The 26,034-nt window shown below is 44.8% G+C and overlaps 1 protein-coding gene across 1 annotated transcript in view; it reads left to right on the top strand.

The window, feature by feature from the left end:
• The first annotated feature begins 1,187 nt into the window (after positions 1-1,187).
• Positions 1,188-26,034, top strand: part of lars2 (leucyl-tRNA synthetase 2, mitochondrial) — a 47,426-nt gene continuing 22,579 nt past the window's right edge. Inside the window, exons 1-12 of the mRNA XM_064947997.1 lie at positions 1,188-1,324; positions 3,664-3,935; positions 6,910-7,041; positions 13,271-13,362; positions 13,644-13,704; positions 13,843-13,932; positions 14,446-14,589; positions 17,088-17,195; positions 18,117-18,276; positions 23,430-23,534; positions 24,412-24,527; positions 24,741-25,024. Of these exons, the coding sequence (XP_064804069.1) occupies positions 3,675-3,935; positions 6,910-7,041; positions 13,271-13,362; positions 13,644-13,704; positions 13,843-13,932; positions 14,446-14,589; positions 17,088-17,195; positions 18,117-18,276; positions 23,430-23,534; positions 24,412-24,527; positions 24,741-25,024 (1,553 nt within the window). The 5' untranslated portion in view covers positions 1,188-1,324; positions 3,664-3,674. The remainder of the gene's footprint in view (positions 1,325-3,663; positions 3,936-6,909; positions 7,042-13,270; positions 13,363-13,643; positions 13,705-13,842; positions 13,933-14,445; positions 14,590-17,087; positions 17,196-18,116; positions 18,277-23,429; positions 23,535-24,411; positions 24,528-24,740; positions 25,025-26,034) is intronic.

Genomic DNA, 26,034 nt, shown 5'->3' with positions numbered 1-26,034 from the left:
AAAACAGGTTGACAATGTGGGCAGAAACCCTGTCATTTGAGAATGCAACTGCAAGCTTTTCCCTTTGAGATCACAACTATGGGAAAAATTGCATCAAGGCGACACTGAGAATGCCTATACTGAATTTTTATCAGTGGGTATGGTGTCTGTTATGACAGTGAAACAGATGAAAGTTTTGTTGTTTGAAGGATATTCACAGCACATTGACAACAATGAACAAACGAGAAGTAGAGCTGACTGTGAAACTAGGACATGCTGACCTTGAGAAAATAGTCTCGCTCCTATCCCATCTAACTTAATTCAAAACTTCAAATAGACTTTTCTATTTCTTAGTATCCAAAATTCTTACATTTGCATATACATTCATCCATCATGTTTTGATTGGTTTCAGTGAACTTATTTGTTTTCATTTTGGGAATAATAACAAGATTTCTTGTCAGGTAGGCATACACAGGAACTCAGATGAACTCACATGCCCGCCGGCATGCACCAACACACAGACACACACACAGACACACACAGACACACACACACACAGACACACACACACACACAGACACACACACACACACACGCACACGCACACGCACACGCACACGCACACACACGCACACGCACACACGCCCACACAAAATCAATATATGAGCACAGCTGCAGGGAAAGATAGCCACACACTGTAAGAGAGATCCCCTAACTCACCAGGTTGCCCATACAGTTGAGTTGTGGAACAGACCAGACCCGTTTTGGATGACTGTTGGGTATAAAATAAAGTCTAGGATCCCGCAAAAGTGTGCCACACAGATGACATGTAACATTCTACACACATAAAAAAAGGGTTCCAAAAGGGTTCTTCAGCTGTCCCCATAGGTAGAACCCTTTTGGGTTCCATGTAGAACTCTCTGTGGAAAGGGTTTTTAGTGTATGTAACACTAAAAGATTACTACCTGGAACCAAAAAGGGTTCTTCAAAGGATATCCTATGGGGAGTGTTGAAGAACCCATTAACCCCTACATGTATGAAAAAAAAGCACATAATGATATATCAAATGTATATTTAACCTCTTAATTTAACATTCATAGCAATTAACTAAAAAAAAACATTAGTGTTTATCAGTAAAGTACTTAGGAACCCACCCTGTTACAATGTTCTAAGAGGAAGCTGTCAATAAAGCTTTTAAAAACAAACATGGCGGCGCACATGGAGGTGTGAGCTATGACAACAGGAGCACGATTTTACGTGCACAATAACATTTTTAATCTGATATAGATAATGGATCATGATAAAAGTAATATCGCTTAATGCAAGGATTTGGAAATTGAACACAGTGAGTAACTTCAAACCCTGTGATCAAAGCTATTTTTTCACAGACGTTCAACAATGCATCTAGCTTACGAATGTCACAAGCTAGCTAATGTGGCTGTCAGTGTCATGTCAATAATGGATGGCTCGAGTCGCGATCTAACTTAGCTAACTAGCTATGTTTCTTATTAACTGTATTCGTGATGAATTTCTTGAATAACTAACAAGCACATAACATTATTGTCTTACACAAATGCTAATGTATTTACCCTATGTGAACTTCGAACAACGTGATTTGCATCGCCTGAATCTCTCAAGGTGTATGCAAGGCTCTCCATGGTAAAGATATTGCATTCACAAGGGTCAATGTAACCATAGAAACATCTCATCCTCTATATCTACCTACTACACACTCTCATATGCACAGACACAACCTTGTTTATGTCTCTTTCTCTCTATATATCCCTCTCTGCTCTAGCTGGAGGATAGCGTGATTGTGGCATTGCATTGATCTCCCATAGAGACTATAGAGTAGCTCGGCTACAGCAGAGCAGATGTCTCTATCTATAGCTTGAGTGGGTGTTTGAGGAGAATGAATGCTGCTGGCTGGTGAGCGAGTGACACTTGCTTTACATTCTGCAGACAATCATAATTTCACATTTTTCCATGTTATTAACTTGGTCGTGCATGAAAGATACTGACATATACTGTTTGTGCATGTAGTGATTTTGTGTGTGATTTGTTTGATATATATGGAGGTACTAAACATTTTGTTGAATTCTCAAAGATAGAGAATTTATGTGAAACCAACTTATTCAAGTTGCAGATTAATTGAGTGTATCAGTGTGTCACCTTCTGTATAGATATGGACGAGCTAACTACCTATACCTACCTAGGCTATAGGCTCTTTAGAGAAGTTCCCAGGGGGTCCCTTCATAGGCACACAGCCCACCAGCTCAGGGATATAGTCTAGCATACTGTATTTCTTCTATAGCAGTCTTGCAATGATGATTTAGTGACCAGGAAAATATCCTACTACTAGAGGCAGTTGTAGGTTGACACGTCTGACCCACTTAAATTACTAGATGGCTTTGACTTACAGTGGGGCAAAAAAGTATTTAGTCAGCCACCAATTGTGCAAGTTCTCCCACTTAAAAAGATGAGAGAGGCCTGTAATTTTCATCATAGGTACACTTCAACAATGACAGACAAAATGAGAGAAAAAAATCCAGAAAATCACATTGTAGATTGTAATAAAACACGTAAATAACACGTAAATATATAAAACACGCAAAAATGATAATTGCATACATTGAAGCTTCGACCCTATGGACCTATCTCTTCAGACCACTGCAATTTGACTTATACACCATTGACATTTTAAATAAAATAAAAATGTTAACATCAAATTACTACCACAATGATGACTGCCAGTCCACCCACATTTGAATGTCAACTTAAATGGTCATGGCTATTCTGTTGTCTATATTTCCATGAGTTCAATCGGTTTTCTATGGAGGATTGACAGTATAATACAAAACAACTGATATTTCTATTCAAGTCAACATTCTCTAATGTGTGGACCTCCAACCACCTCTGTGGTACCATTTGAAAGTTTAAAATAGATTTTATACCCATTTTAGTAAATGTGTCAGCCAAAACATGACACCCACCCCTTTATTCAAGAGAATGTTTTCTCAGCTGATAGCAGGCACAACACAAACATCTAAGATGATGTAAAATAGGGTTTAAGCTACAAGATATGTGAATATGAAAAAATAGAAATAATACATATAACATTATGTAAATACCAGACATTATAAAATAGTTTGACAACCCTGTTTGTAAGCTTTTAAATTTGATCAACCTCGTGTATCTTTTACAGTGACGTAGACATGTATTTCTCATGGTATGGTGGGGTATGCAAAATGACATACAGGTGCAAAAAGTCACTTTCTGAGCACTTCTACAATGGGCAAATATGTATGGAAGATATCATTCCAATCAAAATGAGTGCTGTCAAAAAGGGATTGAATTCAAATGGATTTGCCCTATAATATCCTATCAGGTTACCTTAGCGACTGTGTGTGTGTGCCTTTTTTCAGCAAAGTTTTTGGCTTATGTGATCTGATGCCTTCAGGTGTTATTAAACATCTATTACTGTGTTAATGAACAGGTATTACTCAACAACTATTGTTAACCAGAATCAAACTCCAGACTGTTATTTTCATCCTGTTCCTAGCAGCCTATTTTCCTTAAGAATGGGTACAAGCTGACTGAGGCTTTGGCTGCAGCTACTGTGTGCTCTGCTGTCTTTTCTTGTGAGCAGAGCACTGACTAATAGAACTGTGTCCTGTTACCTAGGTAACAGAGCCATGCAGATGGCAGCGTACAGAGGGTCTCTCTGCCTTCGTGGCAGTGGCCTGTTCAGGTTGGGGTTGGGGCGACCCAGGTCCAGGGCTGACCGTGCCCCCCTGCCCCGCCTCCTCTCCCCCTGCCCCAGACACGGGGCTCGGACCCTGTTCAGTGAGACAGGGGTCTGGGACAGGAACTATAAAGCGGACACCAGACGCAGGGTGGAGCAGTGGTGGCACCCCCGTATCATGGAGCAGTGGCGGAGGGATACGCTGGAGGAGGTGAGTTGGCAGCAATTCTTAACTTCTTTCTTTGCTTTCTGTTGGCCCTTAGTAGAGGCTTCTGGGAAAGATTGTCAGATGAATATTTTAAAACACCCCTGGCTTTAGTTCCAATTATAATCTAGCCTAATATTCAACCATACTCTGGTAATTAAGCAGCATCCTTCAGAATAACCAAAGTCGTCATGGTACATTAGTACCTGGGCCTATTGCTATGTTTATAAACTCAGCAAAAACGTCCCTTTTTCAGGACACTGTCTTTCAAAGATAATTAGTAAAAATCCATATACTTCACAAATCTTCATTGTAAAGGGTTTTAACACTGTGTCTCATGCTTGTTCAATGAACCATAAACAATTAATGAACATGCACCTGTGGAACGGTCGTTAAGACACTAACAGCTTACAGATGGTAGGCAATTAAGGTCACAGTTATTAGAACTTAGGACACTAAAGAGGCCTTTCAACTGACTCTGAAAAACACAACAAGAAAGATACCCAGGGTCCCTGCTCATCTGCGTGAATGTGCCTTAGGCATGCAGCAAGGAGGCATGAGGACTGCAGATGTTGCAAGGGCAATAAATTGCAATGTCCGTACTGTGAGACACCTAAGACAGTGCCACAAGGAGACAGGACGGAATGGCAGACCACGTATAACAACACCTGCACAGGATCGGTACATCCGAACATCACACCTGCAGGACAGGTACAGGATGGCAACAACTGCCTGAGTTACACCAGGAACGCACAATCACTTCATCAGTGCTCAGACTGTCCGCAATAGGCTGAGAGAGGCTGGACTGAGAGCTTGTAAGCCTGTTGTAAGGCAGGTCCTCACCAGACATCACTAGCAACAACGTCGCCTATGGGCACAAAGCCACCGTCGCTGGACCAGACAGGATGGGCAATAAGTGCTCTTCACTGACGATTCGCGGTTTTGTCTCACCAGGGGTGATGGTTGGATTTGCGTTTATCGGCGAAGGATTGAGCGTTACACCGAGACTTGTACTCCGGAGCGGGATCGATTTGGAGGTAGAGGGTCCATCATGGTCTGGGGTGGTGTGTCTCAGCATCATCGGAATGAGCTTGTTGTCATTGCAGGCAATCTCAACGCTGTGCGTTACAGGGAAGACAACCTCCTCCGTCATGTGGTACCCTTCCTGCAAGCTCATCCTGACATGACCCTCCAGAATGACAATGCCACCAGCCATACTGCTCGTTTTGTGCGTGATTTCCTGCAAGACAGGAAAGTCAGTGTTCTGCCATGGCCAGCAAAGAACCCGGATCTCAATCCCATTGAGCACGTCTGGGACCTGTTGGATTGGAGGGTGAGGGATAGGGCCATTCCCCCCCATAAATGTCCGGGAACTTGCAGGTGCCTTGGTGGAAGAGTGGGGTAACATATCACATCAAGAACTGGCAAATCTGGTGCAGTCCATGAGGAGGAGATGCACTGCAGTACTTAATGCAGCTGGTGGCCACACCAGATACTGACTGTTGCTGTTGATTTTGACCCCCCCCCTTTGATCAGGGACACATTATTCCATTATTCCATTTCTGTTAGTCACATGTCTGTGGAATTTGTTCAGTTTATGTCTGTTGTTGAATCTTATGTTCACACAAATATTTACACATGTTAAGTTTGCTGAAAATAAACACAGTTGACAGTGAGAGGACATTTATTTTTTTGCTGAGTTTGTGTGTGTCTGTCTGGTTGAACCCTGTTTAGTGTTCCCTTTGGGAGGCCTTCTGGTTTGTGTAGACTCAACATTCATTAAATCATTCTCTTACTGTCTAATATTCTTGACTCATAGGCGTAATATGCTTAGTAATGAAGTAACCTATTCACAGTCTCCTGTTTGTCCGTCTGTTTTTGGTTACTGTTGTCACGACCATCAACAGTCCTCCAAGGCAAATAGTACTGTAACTGACTCTGACATCCAATGTTGTCACGACATTGTTACAAACACACAATGCATCATGATTCAGCCCAGGCTTTCCACACAAAAAGTCTTCAGTCCATCAATCAGCTCCTTCAAGATAATTTGAGCCGTTGTTTAGTCAGTCTGCACTCATTATGCTCATTCAGGCCCAAATGGCAACCTATTTCCTATTTTTTGCGCAGGTTGACATTTATTGTTATGAGTCTTGTCATGGAGGCAGAACTGAGCGATTGCCCCTTCGATAGGCCAGCTGCAAAGTCAAAATTGGCTATATTGTAAAAATGTATGAAAACAGAAATGTGCTTTTCAGTCTTACTTTAGGGTTAGGCATTAGGATTAGCCGTGTGGGTGAGGTAAGTGTTAAGATTAAGTGTGAAATCAGATTTTATGACTTTATGTGGCTCTGCCAGCTAGTGACCACTATGCAGAGCTGCCTCCAGAACAAGATTCATGACGAAAAATGCAAACCTGCATGTATTGCACTACTTTTGACCATGGCCTGTAGGAAATAGGGTGCCATTTGGGAGGCAGACTGTGTGTAGTCCAGACTGATGGCAGAGTGAGGGGCTATCTGGCCTGGCTGGCCTTTCTCAAAGACACTGGGAATCTGTGCTGCCTCACACACTCTGGAAACCTGCTGCAGCTGCACCCAGACATACAGACAGAAGAATCCAGTAGCTAGGAGTGTAGTCTAGCACTGACCCAGGCTGTATAACCCTTAGGGGTTTAACCACAAAATCCTCAAATCTGATTCTGATTCTGAACCTAATCCTAACCTCACTCACACTGCTAACCCTAAATTAAGACCAAAAATCACGTTTTTGCTTTCAATCATTTTTAGAACACTGGCATGAACGCACAGTAAGCTATACGACTGGTATTCCTACAGGTTAGTTGCGCTAATCACATGTTGCCAGACACAGATTTGTAGGGCTAGTTCCTGTCAAACATTTTGTATAATTATTGATTGCAAGGCTATCACAAGCCTCATGAAGTCTATTTCCCTGAGCATGTGTTTGTTGTATTCCCCAGAGTTCCCATAGGAAGAAGTTTTATGTCCTGTCCATGTTCCCGTACCCCTCCGGCCGTCTCCACATGGGTCATGTACGGGTCTACACAATCAGTGACACCATCGGACACTTCCAGAGGATGAGGGGCCACCAGGTAATAAGAATATATACCATTTAGCAGATTCTTTCAGCCAAAGCTACTGGCCCTGATTAGTAGCTGGAGATACAACTGTGACAAGCTAAGCTGCCCATACTGGTAACTCTTATCATTTTCCTTTCCACCCCTCTATGCATGTCTGTCTCTATGTCTCTGTCTCTCTCTGCCTGTCTGCCTGTCTGCCTGTCTGCCTGTCTGTCTGTCTGTCTGTCTGTCTGTCTGTCTGTGTTTTTCTACAACTGTGACAAGCTAAGCTGCCCATACTGGTAACTTTTATAATTTCTCCTTTCCACCCGTCTATGCATCTCTCTCTATCTCTCTCTCTATATATATATGCATGCATGCACACAAACTGTGCTGTCACGACTCCAGGTGAGTCACGTAGAAGCACACAGCTGTGAAGCACTTTGTGTGCAGTCCACAAGGTCACCGTCCGTTCTCGCTCTCTTTACATCTTCTCTGTAATGGAAGCCCTGATCCATCGTCATTACGGCCTTGATGTTCTGTCTAGTCTGAATCACAGTTGGCATCTGTTCTGCAGGAGGTGTGTGTGTGGAGGCTGTTTAAACTGAGAGAGATGCTGCTCTGCCTTTGCCTTCTAACTCCGCTCTTAAAAGTGCAATCTGGGATCTGGGAATGAGTTCAATTGTCATTTCAAAAGACATTTCACCAGCCTCAACTGGTGGGGCTGCCAATTTTCTGAAAAAGGATTTGCATATTGTAGCTTTGAGAGTGCCCCCATTGTCCCTGGCCCTACGCTACACTTACCTAAGTGCTCTTAGCCACAAGACCACTTTTCAGTGGGACTACCTACGCATAGCACATTACCAGACGGGATTACGGCATAAAAAGGTTTCATGTCAAAACAATGACTCTTTCAGTTGGTGAGCCCCTCTAAGACATCTGCCTTTAAGTGTTTCTGCAGGGGTAAAACAGGGAGGGAAGCTCCCACTATCCATTCTAAGGTGTTGATGACTCTCCTCATAGAAAAGTGTGAAAGATGTGTGCTGGTGTTTAAGAGATATGATGATCAGACCGTTGGTGTCCTACAAACCAGTGGTGACAAATGACTCCCCAGAGACACCATTCGGGACCAGGGATTGTCTGTCACTGTGTCCCCTAATAATTCACTGTGACCCTCACTCATTTATCTCACTCTTTCTCTCTTTTCTTCTCTCTCTCATTATCTCCCTCTCCCCTCCTCCCACACTTCCTCTCTCTCTCCCCCCTCTCTTACCCTCCCTTCCTCTGTACTGTATACTGTTCTAAACCATTACTCCAGCCATTCTTCTTTGTCACACTAACCCCCCCCGTTTGGTGTGTGTTGGGTTGTAGGCCCTCCTCTCTCAGGCTACGTCCCAAATGACACCAGATTCCCTTTATAGTACATTATTTTTTACCAGGGTTTATAGGGCTCTGATCCAAAGTAGTGCACTATATAGGGAATAGGGTGCCATTTTGGATGAATCCCCAGGGTCTGATTTTAATGGAGCCTGACAAAGTGATGTCAGTGTTGTGTGAGTGTGGCACAACGGGCCTGTCATTGTTTTGAAGGCAGCAGGGTTTTGTTCCCTCCCACTCAGAGAGAGAGATGGCTACATTTCTGTCTTCATATGGATTTTCTTAGCAGGTATGCTGTATCTGGGCTACCAGCAGTAAGGCTGTAATGCTGTCTTCCCAACCAATATTTTAGTTGTCGTATGGACCGTCATGAATGACAGCTACATGCTGCTGCCCCAGGGGATATCTGTCTGTCAGTAACTGTCAGAAAGATAATCCATTTACACACACACACACACACACACACACACACACACACACACACACACACACACACACACACACACACACACACACACACACACACACACACACACACACACACACACACACACACACACACACACACACACACACACACACTAGAGAGAGAACAAGTTGTCTTCAACTAGTTCAGTCATTCAAGGAGATTACACTTGTAGAGACAAAATCCCTTCCCTGTAGCCTAGTTGTGGTGTGATGTTTAGTAAACTCCCTTCCCTGTAGCCTAGTTGTGGTGTGATGTTTTGTAAAATCCTTTCCCTGTAGCCTAGTTGTGATGTGATGTTTAGTAAAATCCCTTCCCTGTAGCCTAGTTGTGGTGTGATGTTTAGTAAAATCCTTTCCCTGTAGCCTAGTTGTGGTGTGATGTTTAGTAAAATCCCTTCCCTGTAGCCTAGTTGTGATGTTTAGTAAAATACCTTCCCTGTAGCCTAGTTGTGGTGTGATGTTTAGTAAAATCCTTTCCCTGTAGCCTAGTTGTGATGTGATGTTTAGTAAAATCCCTTCCCTGTAGCCTAGTTGTGATGTTTAGTAAAATCATTTCCCTGTAGCCTAGTTGTGATGTTTAGTAAAATCCTTTCCCTGTAGCCTAGTTGTGGTGTGATGTTTAGTAAAATCCTTTCCCTGTAGCCTAGTTGTGGTGTGATGTTTAGTAAAATCCTTTCCCTGTAGCCTAGTTGTGGTGTGATGTTTAGTAAAATCCTTTCCCTGTAGCCTAGTTGTGATGTTTAGTAAAATCCTTTCCCTGTAGCCTAGTTGTGGTGTGATGTTTAGTAAAATCCCTTCCCTGTAGCCTAGTTGTGGTGTGATGTTTAGTAAAATCCTTTCCCTGTAGCCTAGTTGTGATGTGATGTTTAGTAAAATCCTTTCCCTGTAGCCTAGTTGTGGTGTGATGTTTAGTAAAATCCTTTCCTTTCCTAGTTGTGATGTTTAGTAAAATCCTTTCCCTAGCCTAGTTGTGATGTGATGTTGTGGTGTGATGTTTAGTAAAATCCTTTCCCTGTAGCCTAGTTGTGGTGTGATGTTTAGTAAAATCCTTTCCCTGTAGCCTAGTTGTGATGTTTAGTAAAAACCTTCCCTGTAGCCTAGTTGTTGTGATGTTTAGTAAATCCTTTACCTTCCCTGTAGCCTAGTTGTGGTGTGATGTTTAGTAAAATCCCTTTCCCTGTAGCCTAGTTGTGATGTTTAGTAAAATCCTTTCCTGTAGCCTAGTTGTGAGCCTTCCCTGTAGCCTAGTTGTGGTGTGATGTTTAGTAAAATCCTTTCCCTGTAGCCTAGTTGTGATGTTTAGTAAAATACCTTCCCTGTAGCCTAGTTGTGGTGTGATGTTTAGTAAAATCCTTTCCTGTAGCCTAGTTGTGATGTTTAGTAAAATCCCTTCCCTGTAGCCTAGTTGTGATGTGATGTTTAGTAAAATCCTTTCCCTGTAGCCTAGTTGTGATGTTTAGTAAAATCCTTTCCCTGTAGCCTAGTTGTGGTGTGATGTTTAGTAAAATCCTCCCTTCCCTAGTTGTGATGTTTAGCTTTCCCTGTAGCCTAGTTGTGATGTTTAGTAAATACCTTCCCTGTAGCCTAGTTGTGGTGTGATGTTTAGTAAAATCCCTTCCCTGTAGCCTAGTTGTGGTGTGATGTTTAGTAAAACCCCTTCCCTGTAGCCTAGTTGTGGTGTGATGTTTAGTAAAGTCCCTTCCCTGTAGCCTAGTTGTGATGTTTAGTAAAATCTTTTCCCTGTAGCCTAGTTGTGATGTTTAGTAAATACCTTCCCTGTAGCCTAGTTGTGATGTTTAGTAAAATACCTTCCCTGTAGCCTAGTTGTGATGTTTAGTAAAATCCTTTCCCTGTAGCCTAGTTGTGGTGTGATGTTTAGTAAAATCCCTTCCCTGTAGCCTAGTTGTGGTGTGATGTTTAGTAAAATCCTTTCCCTGTAGCCTAGTTGTGATGTTTAGTAAATACCTTCCCTGTAGCCTAGTTGTGATGTTTAGTAAAATACCTTCCCTGTAGCCTAGTTGTGGTGTGATGTTTAGTAAAATCCCTTCCCTGTAGCCTAGTTGTGGTGTGATGTTTAGTAAAATCCCTTCCCTGTAGCCTAGTTGTGGTGTGATGTTTAGTAAAACCCCTTCCCTGTAGCCTAGTTGTGATGTGATGTTTAGTAAAATCCCTTCCCTGTAGCCTAGTTGTGGTGTGATGTTTAGTAAAATCCCTTCCCTGTAGCCTAGTTGTGGTGTGATGTTTAGTAAAATCCCTTCCCTGTAGCCTAGTTGTGGTGTGATGTTTAGTGGTTATACTGCCTGTGGCTCTGCTCTGCTTTCAGCTTGCAGCTCATCTCTTCACAGATGGAACCAGAGCTTTTGGGATTTGTGTGTGGGTGGACACACATACACTTTAGCATAGCCATGCCAATGTGTTGCATGCCCAAAATCAGCCCCCTCCCCTGGGACTCCTGTCTGTCAGGCTGTCCTGGATTGACAAGTCACTCCCTAATATAAATCTATGTCCACTCTGTGGGCAGGTTTGTCTCTTAGCTCCTCCTCTATCCATATGTTATCCATAAGTTAAATGTAGGCAGTACAGTTGTAGTGGGGGAGTTAGAGCCTTGACTTTGGCCCTGGGGTTGTTGTGGAGCATCGACTGTTTAAAAGGGTTGATGGTTTGCCTCTGACAGTCTCTTTGGGCTGATGTAACTTTGAGAAATGAACCGAGGCAGACAGCCTGTCCCTGTCCGTCAGGAGTTCATCTCTTCTCGACAACAGATCAGCTAAAGGTCCTCCTCATTACATTAGATAATGGGCACATTTAAACTGATAAAACAGCGCATTAACACGGCAAGGACATCTATTTTAATGACTGTAGGGACTTCTTTATATTTCTACATCTACAGGTACTCATTTCTCTAGTCAATGTCTGTATGTTTTACCTCGGCATGAAGGAGCTCACTTAGACTGATAACATCCAGCACTCTGCTTTACAAATTAGGCCCAGGCAGTTACCAAGGATACCGATTTGTCTGAAGCGTCAGACTCGTTAGTTGATACACACTCCCTCTCCACTCTCCAGTCCCCCTCACCTCTCTCTTCTCTCTCTCTCTCCCTCTCCACTCTCCAGTCCCCCTCACCTCTCTCTTCTCTCTCTCTTCTCTCTTATATCTCTCTCTCTCATCTCTCTCTCTCTCTCTCTCTCTCTCTCTCTCCCTCTCCACTCTCCAGTCCCCCTCACCTCTCTCTCTCTCTCTCTCTCTCTCTCTCTCTCTTTCTCTCTTATCTCTCTCTTCTCCCTCTCTCTCTCTCTCTTTCTCTCTTATCTCTCTCTTCTCCCTTCTCTCTCTCTCTCTTCTCCCTTCTCTCTCTCTCTCCTCTCTCTCTCTCTCTCTCTCTCTCTCTCTCTCTCACTCTCTCCACTTCTCCACTTCTCCACTCCTCTTCCATTCTCTTCTCGTCTTCACTCCTGCCTCTCCTTCTTTCTCTTCAGTAAGGGTTTGGGTGGAAGAAAAGTGAAGGATCAAGAAGAAATAGTGAAGGGTGAAAAGAGCTTATCAATTCTTAATAGTGTTGTGAGAAGCGGAGGGAAGGAGGGAGACACTGGTGTGAAGAAGTGGAAATAAGTGAGAAAACACATTATGAGGAGAGGGGTGAGAAGGGTGGGACTGACTGACTGACTGACTGACTGACTGACTGACTGATTGCAAGCACAAGCTGGAAGCCTGTATAAACCTCTGATCACATCTGTTAGTGCTGCAAAGTACCTTTCAACACAACATCCCCATACTAGTGTGAATGAAATATAGATGATGATGATGCAAACAGAGAGGCCTTGGTTCCTATTACCATCCTCCATTTAACACATCCAATCAGACCAGCGCCGGTATGTTCCCTGTATAACTCACATTACAACATTAGGCCTTTATGGGCCTGTTCACAGCCACTCTACATGCATTAGATGTTATGTTCCCTCACCTCTCTGCCTTACACTCTGGTTGGGTTGAACAGCTTCTACATATATTACATGTCTTCTGGCATAGAACAGAGATTATGGATAATGAGACGGAAAAGGTTGACACTGTTGTGCATGTTTAAAGACGCATGCACGGCAGTATTACGGTCAAATGCTCTTGTACAGCCTTCGGGCCTTGTTGTTGATGTTCTTTACTAGGGATGTGAGCACTCTCAAACCGGCCTGTGTTAAAGGGATATACTGAAAAGTCAGGTATGATATGTTCACATATGGTATCTGTGCCGGTTTGCTGTCTGAAGCACAGCTATAGCTGTATTAGTAATTGCCCGGCCTAAGGGGACAAATCAAGTATTTTAAATTGAATTGAACTGTTATCTTGTGTAACGTGTAAAACCCAATGGGCTGGGAAGAACAGCCAGGTGTGATATGTAACTGATTTCTGTGTAACTGTTATTAGGTGCTAAACCCAATGGGCTGGGATGCTTTTGGACTCCCAGCAGAGAACGCTGCCATCGAGAGAGGCCTTGACCCGGAGGAATGGACTAAGAGGTACAATACAAGATATGACGCAAACACCTTTCTCTCACTCACTCACTCACTCACTCACTCACTCACTCACTCACTCACTCACTCACTCACTCACTCACACACACACACACACACACACACACACACACACACACACACACACACACACACACACACACACACACACACACACACACACACACACACACACACACACACACACACACACACACACACACACACACACACACACACACACTCCCCCTAACATCCTCCTCTCCCCTGTCTGTCCCCATCCCCAGTAATATCCAGTCCATGCGGGAGCAGCTCGACAGCCTAGGGCTCTGCTTTAATTGGGACAAGGTGAGTAATGGGAGGAGCTGAGCACCACCTCCAACCTTCCAGTGGTAGGCTCTGTGTGGGTGGATGACTCTCTTTTCTCTTGTGCGTGTGTGTATCAATCATCTTGTGGATCACTCTGCTTCCCTCTCCTCTGACCAGGAGGTGACCACCTGCCTACCAGACTACTACAGGTGGACCCAGTGGCTGTTTGTCAAGCTCTTCAAGGCAGGACTGGCCTATCAGAAAGAGGTAGATTCAGGGGCCTTGAGTTTGTCCAATCCTTGTCATAGACTGTGTCTCAATAGTCCAAAGTGGTTTCCTCTCTTCATCTCCTTTCCATCTCTGCTGACGGGGAGATGACGACACTTTGAACTAATGTGATGCAGTCATGCCCCTGGTATTGTCATGGGCTGTGTGTAGAGCTCCAGGGAGGCAGGATGAGGGAGACACACCCCAGGAGGATGACTCTCAGGCAGGCCACAGAGGTTCAGTGGCCTGGGGAACAGTCTTCAGTAACTATGGAGCCTCCTGTGGCTTTGCGAGGAAAACACATTTTGTGTAGTAGATTACAGACAATCGGAAAATCTGTGCTGTAGTGGAGAGGTCATGTAGTTTAATCAGATGCAAGGTATTTTGGCACTCGTATCAGTAGACATCTGTCTCTTTCTCTGATTCGATCAGCTCCTGTGATGTTGGCTTATGTCTGTCTTTGTGTCTGTGTGTAGTTGTAGTAATTGTAATCTGTGTGTGTGTGTGTTCCAGGCGGTGGTGAACTGGGACCCTGTGGACCAGACGGTGTTGGCTGATGAGCAGGTGGATGACAGTGGATGCTCCTGGAGGTCTGGAGCTCTGGTGGAGCAGAAATTACTCAGGCAGTGGTTCATTAAGACCACCAACTACGCCAAGGTAGGTGTGTGTGTCTCGTGCGCATGGCGGGTGTGTTGGTGATAAGCCTGTCAGCAGCAATAAGGGTCAAAGGGCTTCCTATCACATCAATCTCGCCACCTGCGCCTTTTGGCATAATCTGATTGGCTGGCTACATTAGAGGCTGTGGGAGAATGGAAGGGGGGGAGACCCCTCTGATGTCAATCACTGCAGAAACCATGGCAGCAGCTTCAGCCCTGGCTCTGGAACAAACCTGGGCTCAAGTTGGATCTGTTTTCTTTCAAATACTTTAGCTGTGATTGAGTCATCTTACCTGGCACAATGGAACCAATGGAATAGTTCCAAAAGTGCAAACTGCAAAGCCCACCCATTTGGCACTTCAGACTGGGTCAATCAAATGCTCAGAGTATTTTAAAGAAAATAAATACTACTTGAACCCAGCCCTGGCTGTGTAATCAGCAGCCTGCTGAGAGTGTCATTCCCAGGCTGGCCTCGCCGTTCCTGGCCAGTCTGACTGATGAGAAACCCCCACGTCTCCAGCAGCAGGGTCTCATAATCACTACCAGCCACTACCAGCTACGCTCTGGGTTGAAATGACCCTCTCTGGAGATTTATTCCACCTATGGGATGGACACACGTGCGCGCACACACACACACACAAAAACACACACACACACACACACACACACACACACATACACACACATGCATGCGCACGCGCAGCTTGAACCTGGGCACATGGAGTGAGAGTAACTGAAGGTGTGCTGATTCAAACCTCTCCAGATGAGGAATGGTTGGTACTGAGAGGCTCTGAGTGGAAGCCTTCCAAACCGGTCTGATTGGTGGACCAGAAGGTCAGGTTCCCTGTGCTGCTAGAGCCTTGATTGGTAAGGGTTGATTGATTGTGTGTGTGCTGCTAACATTTCCAGTTTCCCCTGGTTAAGACATACACAGTCACTCACACATTAACCAGTAGGCTTCAGCAGTATGACCCTGTCACTCCACTTTATCTCTGAGAGTCACACACACACACACACACACACACACACACACACACACACACACACACACACACACACACACACACACACACACACACACACACACACACACACACACACACACACACACACACATGATGAACACAGTTAATAGTTACATTGACAATAGATGTTTTCTTTTTCATGCATAATCACACACAATCAACACAATGGCAGACTTTACCCATACATTCATCATTTTACACAGGCATACAAACATACACACTCTAGTAAGCTTTGCTAGATTGCTACATAGGCAGCTTCAGATATATTCACGTGCATGTGTCATCAAATCTTTCATGTATCCAAAAGATGCAGGGAAACACACTCCCGGACATTGACACGAACACACATAAAACCTTAGCCATCCTCATTTTATTGATATAGACTTTGATAGCTTTGCTCGGTTGCCATGGAAACCTGTGGAATTGGCCCAGCCATAGGCCTACGTCTCTGGTTAAACCCTCGGCTTTATGTGGCTACATTGATGTCGCTTCTTTTCTGGAGACAAAAACACAGTTTAGTTGAGTTTTTTTCTCCTCTCATGGTTTGAGCAGAGTACCACCTCACCTCCGTTCCCCTCAGCGGGTGTCTGTTCTTGGTGACATCGCTGTGACACCTCGAGGTGGGCAGGCTGTACGCTCACACTGGCGTTGTTGCTAGGCTGCATGACTGACACAAAGACACCAGCATTTATGGCAGGACACCAATCTCTTTCTCACTCTCTCAGATTCTGTCTTTCATTCTCTCTCTCTCTCTCCATTCATCCATGCTTGAGAAGCAGTGAAATAACATTGATACACACTGCAATTACAATCATCCTTATCGCCATTGTTAGTATTGGTTGTATTGCTGTTATTGGTGTTATTACAGTGTGTTGGGTAGAGATCTCAGAGGGTGGCTTGGTAATGGGTTGTGATAGTGGGGGAGAGGTATATCAAATTGGTGCTGTTGCCTTTTTATATTCTCCATTCAGATAGAAGCGGAACCCAGCTGGGACATTCTGGCCTGCTCCTTGTTGTTATGCATAGCTTCCTTTTAAATATCTGTGTGTGTGTGTCTCTCTCTCTGTTTGTCTCTCTCTCTGTCTCTCTCTCTCTCTCTCTTTCTTTTCTCTTCTCTCTCTCTCTCTCTCTCTCTCTCTCTCTCTCTCTCTCTCTCTCTCTCTCTCGTTATGAAACTGTTGTCGAGTCATGAGCGATTTGCTTTGCGATAAACGCAAAAGTAGGGCATGTGGAGGTCATGATTTCTAAAATCCCTCTTTGACTACATGATGTGAGACGAGGTAGACTGTGGTATTGTGCCAGGAGATTGGCTGAGCTTTGGAAGAGCCTCTCGGGGGAAAGAGGAGAAGTAAATGATGTGCTGATCTGGGACTTAAACTTAAACATCTGACATTACAATATGATACAACATCTTTATGATTTATTTAGCATCAATATGATTTAACATTTTTTATGATGTATTTCTCTCTCCCAGCCCCTCCTGGACGCCCTGGCGGAGCTGCCAGAGTGGTACGGGGTCAAGGCCATGCAGGCCAACTGGATTGGAGACTGCACCGGCTGCTACTTTGACTTCCACCTCAAGGTTAGACTCACATCTTTCATCTGTTCCTTCTTGTCAGTCCATCCTGGTTTAGTTTAGACTACTTAGTCTTCCAGGTATAAACATTTGAAGGTATTCTAGGATTGTCACTAGGATTATCTCTGAGATTCTCCCCTGCTACATCATTCTCATTCAGCGAGCAGCACCAGTCGTCTCTCTGCAAGCAGCAATTTAATCAAACATAGTGACTGTGGGGCTGTGTGTTTATTTCCATTGAACTATCCAAATGCACTTTTAGAATGTTGAATAGAGTATTGACATTCTAAAATGGTTTTACTAAAAGCCTATTGTGATCTCCAGTCACCCCAGTCATAGAACTCCTTGCAGCAGACGGAGGAAATGTATTAGGTTGATGCCTTCCTTCCTTATTAAAATTGTAATCAAATTTCTGGTAAAGGGGGGGTTGTGACTCTCTCTCTCTCTCTGTGTGTGTGTGTGTGTGTGTGTGTGTGTGTGTGTGTGTGTGTGTGTGTGTGTGTGTGTGTGTGTGTGTGTGTGTGTGTGTGTGTGTGTGTGAGAGGTTCTCATAAATCAGTCAGAACCAGGGCAGAGTGGGGTAATTAAAAGTAGTGCCTGCGGTGTTTTTTTAGATGGGAAGCAGAAACCAGTCCCGTTACATCTTTAACATTGTCAAGGGTGTTCTGTACTAAATGACTGATTCTGTATTTTTGGTGCCAATTTAGTTTCTGTCAGGCATGTTAACTGATTAAGGTTAAAACATATCCATTGCTAAATATTGCATACTACAGTGTTTTTCTTTTTTTCTTACCAACTAGTGTTGTGTGTTTTTTTTTTAAACTATCCTCCTTTTCCCTGCTCAACAACTAAATGTAACCAAGTTACTATCCTGTCATGTATTTATCCATAAACTGTGTGTGTCTCTCTATCCTTCCCTACATGAAGGTGAATGGGGAGGAGACGGGGGAGACTCTAGCAGGCTACACCTCCAGCCCAGAGGCAGTGTTTGGGGCTGCCTACCTGTCCATTGTCCCCTCCCACAGACTGCTGCATGGTACCAGCCCAGTCCGCTCAGCTCTGGAGAGAGTCCTGCAGACAGGCAGAGGTAGGAAGGAACCACTGTCCAGACCTGGTAGTCTGAGGTCATTTTTTAAGTGCCACTTTTATCCATAGTGGCTTACAGTAAATATTTAGTGTATTTAATGTATGTGGCACATTTTACTGAACAAAAATAGAAATGTAACATGCAACAATTTCAAAGATTTTACTAAGTTACAGTTCATGTAAGGAAATCAGTCAATTGAAATACATTTATTAGGCCTAATTTATGGATTTCACATGACTGGGAATACAGATATGCATCTCTTGGTCACAGATACCTTTAAAGAAATGGGCCTCACAATGGGCCTCAGGATCACTTCATGGTATTTCTGTGCATTCAAATTGCCATCGATGAAATGCACTTATGTTAGCTTATTCCTGGCCATAACATAACCCCACCGTCACCATGGGGCACTCTGTTCACAATGTTGACATTCAGCAAACCGCTCCCCCACAGGACGCCATACACATGGCCTAAGGCCGGTTCTCTAAAACATTTGAGGTGGCTTATGGTAGAAAAATTAACAATAAGTTCTCTGGCAACAGCTCTGGTGGACATCCCTGCAGTCAGCAGGCCAATTCCACGACCCCTCAAAAGAACTCCTGAATATAAGATCAGCGTCAACTCACCATCAGTACGACCAAGAATATGACTTTCGCGAAGCGGATCCTGTGTTCTGCCTTTCAACCAGGACAACGGAATGGATCCCAGCCGGCGACCCAAAAAAACGACTCCGTAAAAGAGGGAAACGAGGCGGTCTTCTGGTCAGACTCTGGAGACGGGCACATCGTGCACCACTCCCTAGCATTCTTCTCGCCAATGTCCAGTCTCTTGATAACAAGGTTGATGAAATCCGAGCAAGGGTAGCATTCCAGAGGGACATCAGAGACTGTAACATTCTTTGCTTCACGGAAACATGGCTCACTGGAGAGACGCTATCGGAGGCGGTGCAGCCAGCGGGTTTCTCCACGCATCACGCCGACAGAAACAAACATCTTTCTGGTAAGAAGAGGGGCGGGGGCGTATGCCTTATGGCTAACGAGTTGTGGTGTGACCACAGAAACATACAGAAACTCAAATCTTTCTGTTCACCTGATTTAGAATTCCTCACAATCAAATGTCGACCGCATTATCTACCAAGAGAATTATCTTCGATTATAATCACAGCCGTATATATTCCCCCCCAAGCAGACACATCGATGGCTCTGAACGAACTTTATTTGACTCTTTGCAAACTGGAATCCATATATCCTGAGGCTGCATTCATTGTAGCTGGGGATTTTAACAAGGCTAATCTGAAAACAAGACTCCCTAAATTGTATCAGCATATCGATTGCGCAACCAGGGCTGGCAAAACCTTGGATCATTGTTATTCTAACTTCCGCGACGCATATAAGGCCCTGCCCCGCCCTCCTTTCGGAAAAGCTGACCACGACTCCATTTTGCTGATCCCTGCCTACAGACAGAAACTAAAACAAGAAGCTCCCACGCTGAGGTCTGTCCAACGCTGGTCCGACCAAGCTGATTCCACACTCCAAGACTGCTTCCATCACGTGGACTGGGATATGTTTCGTATTGCGTCAGACAACAACATTGACGAATACGCTGATTCGGTGTGCGAGTTCATTAGAACGTGCGTTGAAGATGTTGTTCCCATAGCAACGATTAAAACATTCCCTAACCAGAAACCGTGGATTGATGGCAGCATTCGCGTGAAACTGAAAGCGCGAACCACTGCTTTTAATCAGGGCAAGGTGACTGGTAACATGACCGAATATAAACAGTGCAGCTATTCCCTCCGCAAGGCTATCAAACAAGCTAAGCGTCAGTATAGAGACAAAGTAGAATCTCAATTCAACGGCTCAGACACGAGGTATGTGGCAGGGTCTACAGTCAATCACGGACTACAAAAAGAAAACCAGCCCAGTCACGGACTAGGATGTCTTGCTCCCAGGCAGACTAAACTGACACGGCCTGCAACGAAAACATGCGGACTCTCCTTCACTGCAGCCGAGGTGAGTAAAACATTTAAACGTGTTAACCCTCGCAAGGCTGCAGGCCCAGACGGCATCCCCAGCCGCGCCCTCAGAGCATGCGCAGACCAGCTGGCAGGTGTGTTTACGGACATATTCAATCAATCCCTATACCAGTCTGCTGTTCCCACATGCTTCAAGAGGGCCACCATTGTTCCTGTTCCCAAGAAAGCTAAAGTAACTGAGCTAAACGACTACCGCTCCGTAGCACTCACTTCCGTCATCATGAAGTGCTTTGAGAGACTAGCCAAGGACCATATCACCTCCACCCTACCTGACACCCTAGACCCACTCCAATTTGCTTACCGCCCAAACAAGTCCACAGACGATGCAATCTCAACCACTCTGCACACTGCCCTAACCCATCTGGACAAGAGGAATACCTATGTGAGAATGCTGTTCATCGACTACAGCTCGGCATTTAACACCATAGTACCCTCCAAGCTCGTCATCAAGCTTGAGTCCCTGGGTCTCGACCCCGCCCTGTGCAACTGGGTACTGGACTTCCTGATGGGCCGCCCCCAGGTGGTGAGGGTAGGTAACAACATCTCCACCCCGCTGATCCTCAACACTGGGGCCCCACAAGGGTGCGTTCTGAGCCCTCTCCTGTACTCCCTGTTCACCCACGACTGCGTGGCCACGCACGCCTCCAACTCAATCATCAAGTTTGCGGAAGGCACAACAGTGGTAGGCTTGATTACCAACAACGACGAGACGGCCTACAGGCAGGAGGTGAGGGCCCTCAGAGTGTGGTGTCAGGAAAATAACCTCACACTTAACGTCAACAAAACTAAGGAGATGATTGTGGACTTCAGGAAACAGCAGAGGGAACACCCCCCTATCCACATCGATGGAACAGTAGTGGAGAGGTTAGTAAGTTTGAAGTTCCTCGGCATACACATCACAGACAAACTGAATTGGTCCACTCACACAGACAGCATCGTGAAGAAGGCGCAGCAGCGCCTCTTCAACCTCAGGAGGCTGAAGAAATTCGGCTTGTCACCAAAAGCACTCACAAACTTGCACAATCGAGAGCATCCTGGCGGGCTGTAACACCGCCTGGTACGGCAACTGCTCCGCCCACAACCGTAAGGCTCTCCAGAGGGTAGTGAGGTCTGCACAACGCATCACCGGGGGCAAACTACCTGCCCTCCAGGACACCTACACCACCCGATGTTACAGGAAGGCCATAAAGATCATCAAGGACAACAACCACCCGAGCCACTGCCTGTTCACCCCGTTATCATCCAGAAGGTGAGGTCAGTACAGGTGCATCAAAGCTGGGACCGAGAGACTGAAAAACAGCTTCTATCTCAAGGCCATCAGACTGTTAAACAGCAACCACTAACATTGAGTGGCTGCTGCCAACACACTGACTCAACTCCAGCCACTTTAATAATGGGAATTGATGGGAAATGATGTAAAATATATCACTAGCCACTTTAAACAATGCTACCTAATATAATGTTTACATACCCTACATTATTCATCTCATATGTATACGTATATACTGTACTCTATATCATCTACTGCATCCTTATGTAATACATGTATCACTAGCCACTTTAACTATGCCACTTTGTTTACATACTCATCTCATATGTATATACTGTACTCGATACCATCTACTGTATCTTGCCTATGCTGCTCTGTACCATCACTCATTCATATATCTTTATGTACATATTCTTTATCCATTTACACTGTGTATAAGAAATTAGTTTTGGAATTGTTAGTTAGATTACTTGTTGGTTATTACTGCATTGTCGGAACTAGAAGCACAAGCATTTCGCTACACTCGCATTAACATCTGCTAACCATGTGTATGTGACAAATAAATTTTATTTGATTTGAAGATGCTGGAGGAAACAGGTACAAAAGTATCTATATCCACAATAAAGCAAGTCCTATATCGACATAACCTGAAAGGCCGCTCAACAAGGAAGAAGCCACTGCTCCAAAACCTCCATAAAATAGCCAGACTGCGGTTTGCAACTACACATGGGGATAAAGATTGTACTTTTTGGAGAAATGTCCTCTGGTCTGATGAAGCAAAAATGGAACTGTTTGGCCATAATGACCATCGTTATGTTTGGAGGAAAAAGTGGGAGGCTTGCAAGCTGAAGAACACCATCCCAACCGTGAAGCACGGTGGTGGCAGCATTATGTTGTGTGGGTGCTTTGCTGCAGGAGGGACTGGTGCACTTCACAATATAGTCGGCATCATGAGGCAGGAAAATTATGTGGACGTATTGAAGCAACATCTCAAGACATCAGTCAGGAAGTTATAGCTTGGTCGCAAATGGGTCTTCCAAATGGACAATGACCCCAAGCATACTTCCAAAGTTGTGACAAAATGGCTTAAGGACAACAAAGTCAAGGTATTGGAGTGACCATCACAAAGCTCTGACCTCAATCCTATAGAAGATCTGTGGGCTGAGCTGAAAAATCGTGTTCGAGCAAGGAGGCCTACAAACCTGACTCAGTTACACCAGCTCTGTCAGGAGGAACGGGCCAAAATTCACCCAACTTATTGTGGGAAGCTTGTGGAAGGCTGCCCAAAACGTTTGACCCAATTTAAACAATTTAAAAGCAACGCTACCAAATACTAATTGAGTGTATGTAAACTTCTGACCCACTGAGAATGTGATGAAAGAAATAAAAGCTGAAATAAATCATTCTCTCTGCTATTATTCTGACATTTCACATTCTTAAAATAAAGTGGTGATCCAAAGACAGGGAATTTTTACTTGGATTAAGTGTCAGGAATTGTGAAAACTGAGTTTAATGTATTTGGCTAAGGTGTATGTTAACTTCCGACTTCAACTGTATGTGTTGCCTTCCTGCTCTTCTCCTGTTGCCTCTGTGTGTTTTAATTGGGATTCCCCTGAATCACTCTCTTTATCCATCAGTCTCACTTTCTCTCTTTCTCTCACTCCCCCACCTCTCTCAATCTCTTTCACTATCTATTGGCCCCTCTCTCTCTCTCTCTCTCGCTCTCTCTCCCTCTGTCATGCCGTCTCTCTCTCTCTCTCTCTCTTTATCTATTGTCTCTCTGATTGTTGATAATGAGGCACCAGGGGAGAAGCTCTCCCTTGCTGACTCCTGACCTTTGACCCCCAGACTGCCTGACAGAGGTCACCGCCCACAACCTATTTACCGGTCAGGAACTTCCCCTGGTGATCTCCAGCAAGCAGGAGTTTGAAGGTCATCTAGACACTGTCATCGGTATGTGGATGTGTGTGTGGGTTTGAACATCCACATGGCTTGCACATACACTCATGTACTCACTGTAAATTATTGGCCTCTGAGCTTTTGTTCTTGTGCTTTTATTCGTCTCTCTATTTGAATCTAATTGCAATCAATCAATTGTATTTATAAATCCCTTTTTACATCAGCCGATGTCACAAAGTGCTATACAGAAACCCAGCCTAAAACCCCAAACAGCAAGCAATGTAGAAGCACGGTGGCTTGGAAAATTTAATGAATCACATTTAGCCTTTTCCCTGTGACCTGTACATGTTTGTAGATGCCACTGTGCCAGTGTGTCCTTGAGCCTGCAGTGTGTCTCTGTCATGCACTGGGTGTTTGGCTGCTGTTGGAATGATGTCACCTTTAACTCTCTAGAAGGAGTTCCCTGCTTGGTGCTTTGGGTGTTTGTCTGACTCCACGAGTCCACAAGGAGGCAATACCCATGAGGAACTAGCCATAATCCAGCAACACACGGCCCCCTCTTTTTTTGTAGGCCCTTGGAGCAATTTCAACTCAGTCTCACATTACTGTTGAGCGTTAGAATAATAGAATACACAAGGTGCAATTTTGAAATGTGGTTGTACATCAGCAGTCACTCAATTAGCCCATGTCGGCAAAAAAAATGTAGGTTGGTAAGTTAGTCTTGCGCCCAGCTATCTAAAGTTATAGTAAGCAAGGTTGAATTAACGACTGCGGTGGGGCTCATTGTTTACCAGTTATCATATTAAAAACTGCAAACATTTGCCTCCACTCTATTGCAAAATGTGTAGAATTGCAGGAAATTAGTGTTATAAAATGACATGGTGGTGTGCAAGTGTGTGTGACAAATGTATCATGTGTTTGTCCCTGGCAGGTATCCCTGACAGCTGTGTGGAGGATGCTTCTGTGGCCAGGGCTCTGGGTCTGAGCTGGAGCCCAGTCCTGAAGAGCCAGGAGGATGGAGGACACACACTGCTCAACTCTGCTGAGGTCTGTCTGGACACACAGCAACACACACTGTTACTCTACACAACATTACCAGTAAACCAGCATTTCTCATTGTTTTATGGCTATTAATGGAAGAACCTTATTTATGGTTGAATGAAGTATCGGCAAATAGTTGAGTTTTGTTGAATTCACGTGTGTTTGAGCTTCTAAACTGTCATCCTGTCCTCTCTCCGCCCATCCCCCTCTTCTGTGTAGTTCACAGGCCTCAGCAGGGAGGACGCTTTTGACTCCATCACCCAAAAGGCCAGAGAGAGAAAAGTGGGTGGCCACCTGACCAGCACCAAGCTCAGGGATTGGCTGATTTCCCGGCAGCGGTACTGGGGCACGCCCATCCCCATGGTGCATTGTGGGTTTTGTGGTCCTGTGGCAGTCCCTGAGGAGCAACTTCCAGTCACCCTCCCCAAACTACCGTCGCTCACAGGGAAGGGGGCATCCCCTCTGGAGCACGCTGATGACTGGATCAGCTGTACCTGTCCCAGGTGAGAACACACTGACACGGAGTGAGGTGTGAGAACACTTCAGTTGCATACCAAATGGCACTCTATTCCCTACGTAGCACACTGCACTTGACCAGGACCCATCAGCCTGGGTCAGAATCTTATGCCATCCGGTCAAATGTTCAGTTTGAAAATGAATGCTGGTACTGTCAGTTGGATTGGAAGTTCATAGCTCGTTCACAAACATTAGTGATGGAGTTCACTTTATTCCACTTATATTAAAATCACATATTTCTTTCAAGGTCGTATATCTTTCTCAATGGTTAGTCAGCGACTCTCTCTCTCTCTCTCTTGCTCTTAGGTTCAGGCAATTATTCCGATGCTTTCAGTTTTCTACTCAATCAGTTCCCCTTTTCTACCTGTGCTAAGAGTCAGGATTAAGTGATTCAACCACTGTGTGTTGAGGATATGAACACACAGGGACCAGGGTTATGTGATGAGTGACAGATGTCACCGTGGTTATATAAACCAGCTGTGGCCTACATGCCGGGCATGTCTATGCCCCCACCACACACACACACACACACACACACACACACACACACACACACACACACACACACACACACACACACACACACACACACATGGTACCAGGGTTATATAATGAGTGACAGATGTCACCGTGGTTATATAAACCAGCTGTGGCCTACATGCCAGGGGCATGTAATGAGTGACAGATGTCACCCCCACCACACACACACACACACACACACACACACACACACACACACACACACATGGTACCAGGGTTATATAATGAGTGACAGATGTCACCGTGGTTATATAAACCAGCTGAGGCCTACATGCCAGGCATGTCTATGCCCCCACCACACACACACACACACACACACATGGCACCAGGGTTATGTAATGAGTGACAGATGTCACCGTGGTTATATAAACCAGCTGAGGCCTACATGCCAGGCATGTCTATGCCCCCACCAGACACAGAGACAGGCAGACGGTGACTGTCAATGAAATGTGTGAAA

The sequence above is a fragment of the Oncorhynchus masou genome, chromosome 30 (assembly GCF_036934945.1).
Source record: "Oncorhynchus masou masou isolate Uvic2021 chromosome 30, UVic_Omas_1.1, whole genome shotgun sequence".
Taxonomy (NCBI): Eukaryota; Metazoa; Chordata; class Actinopteri; order Salmoniformes; family Salmonidae; genus Oncorhynchus; species Oncorhynchus masou.
This window is presented reverse-complemented; position numbering and strand designations above follow the sequence as displayed.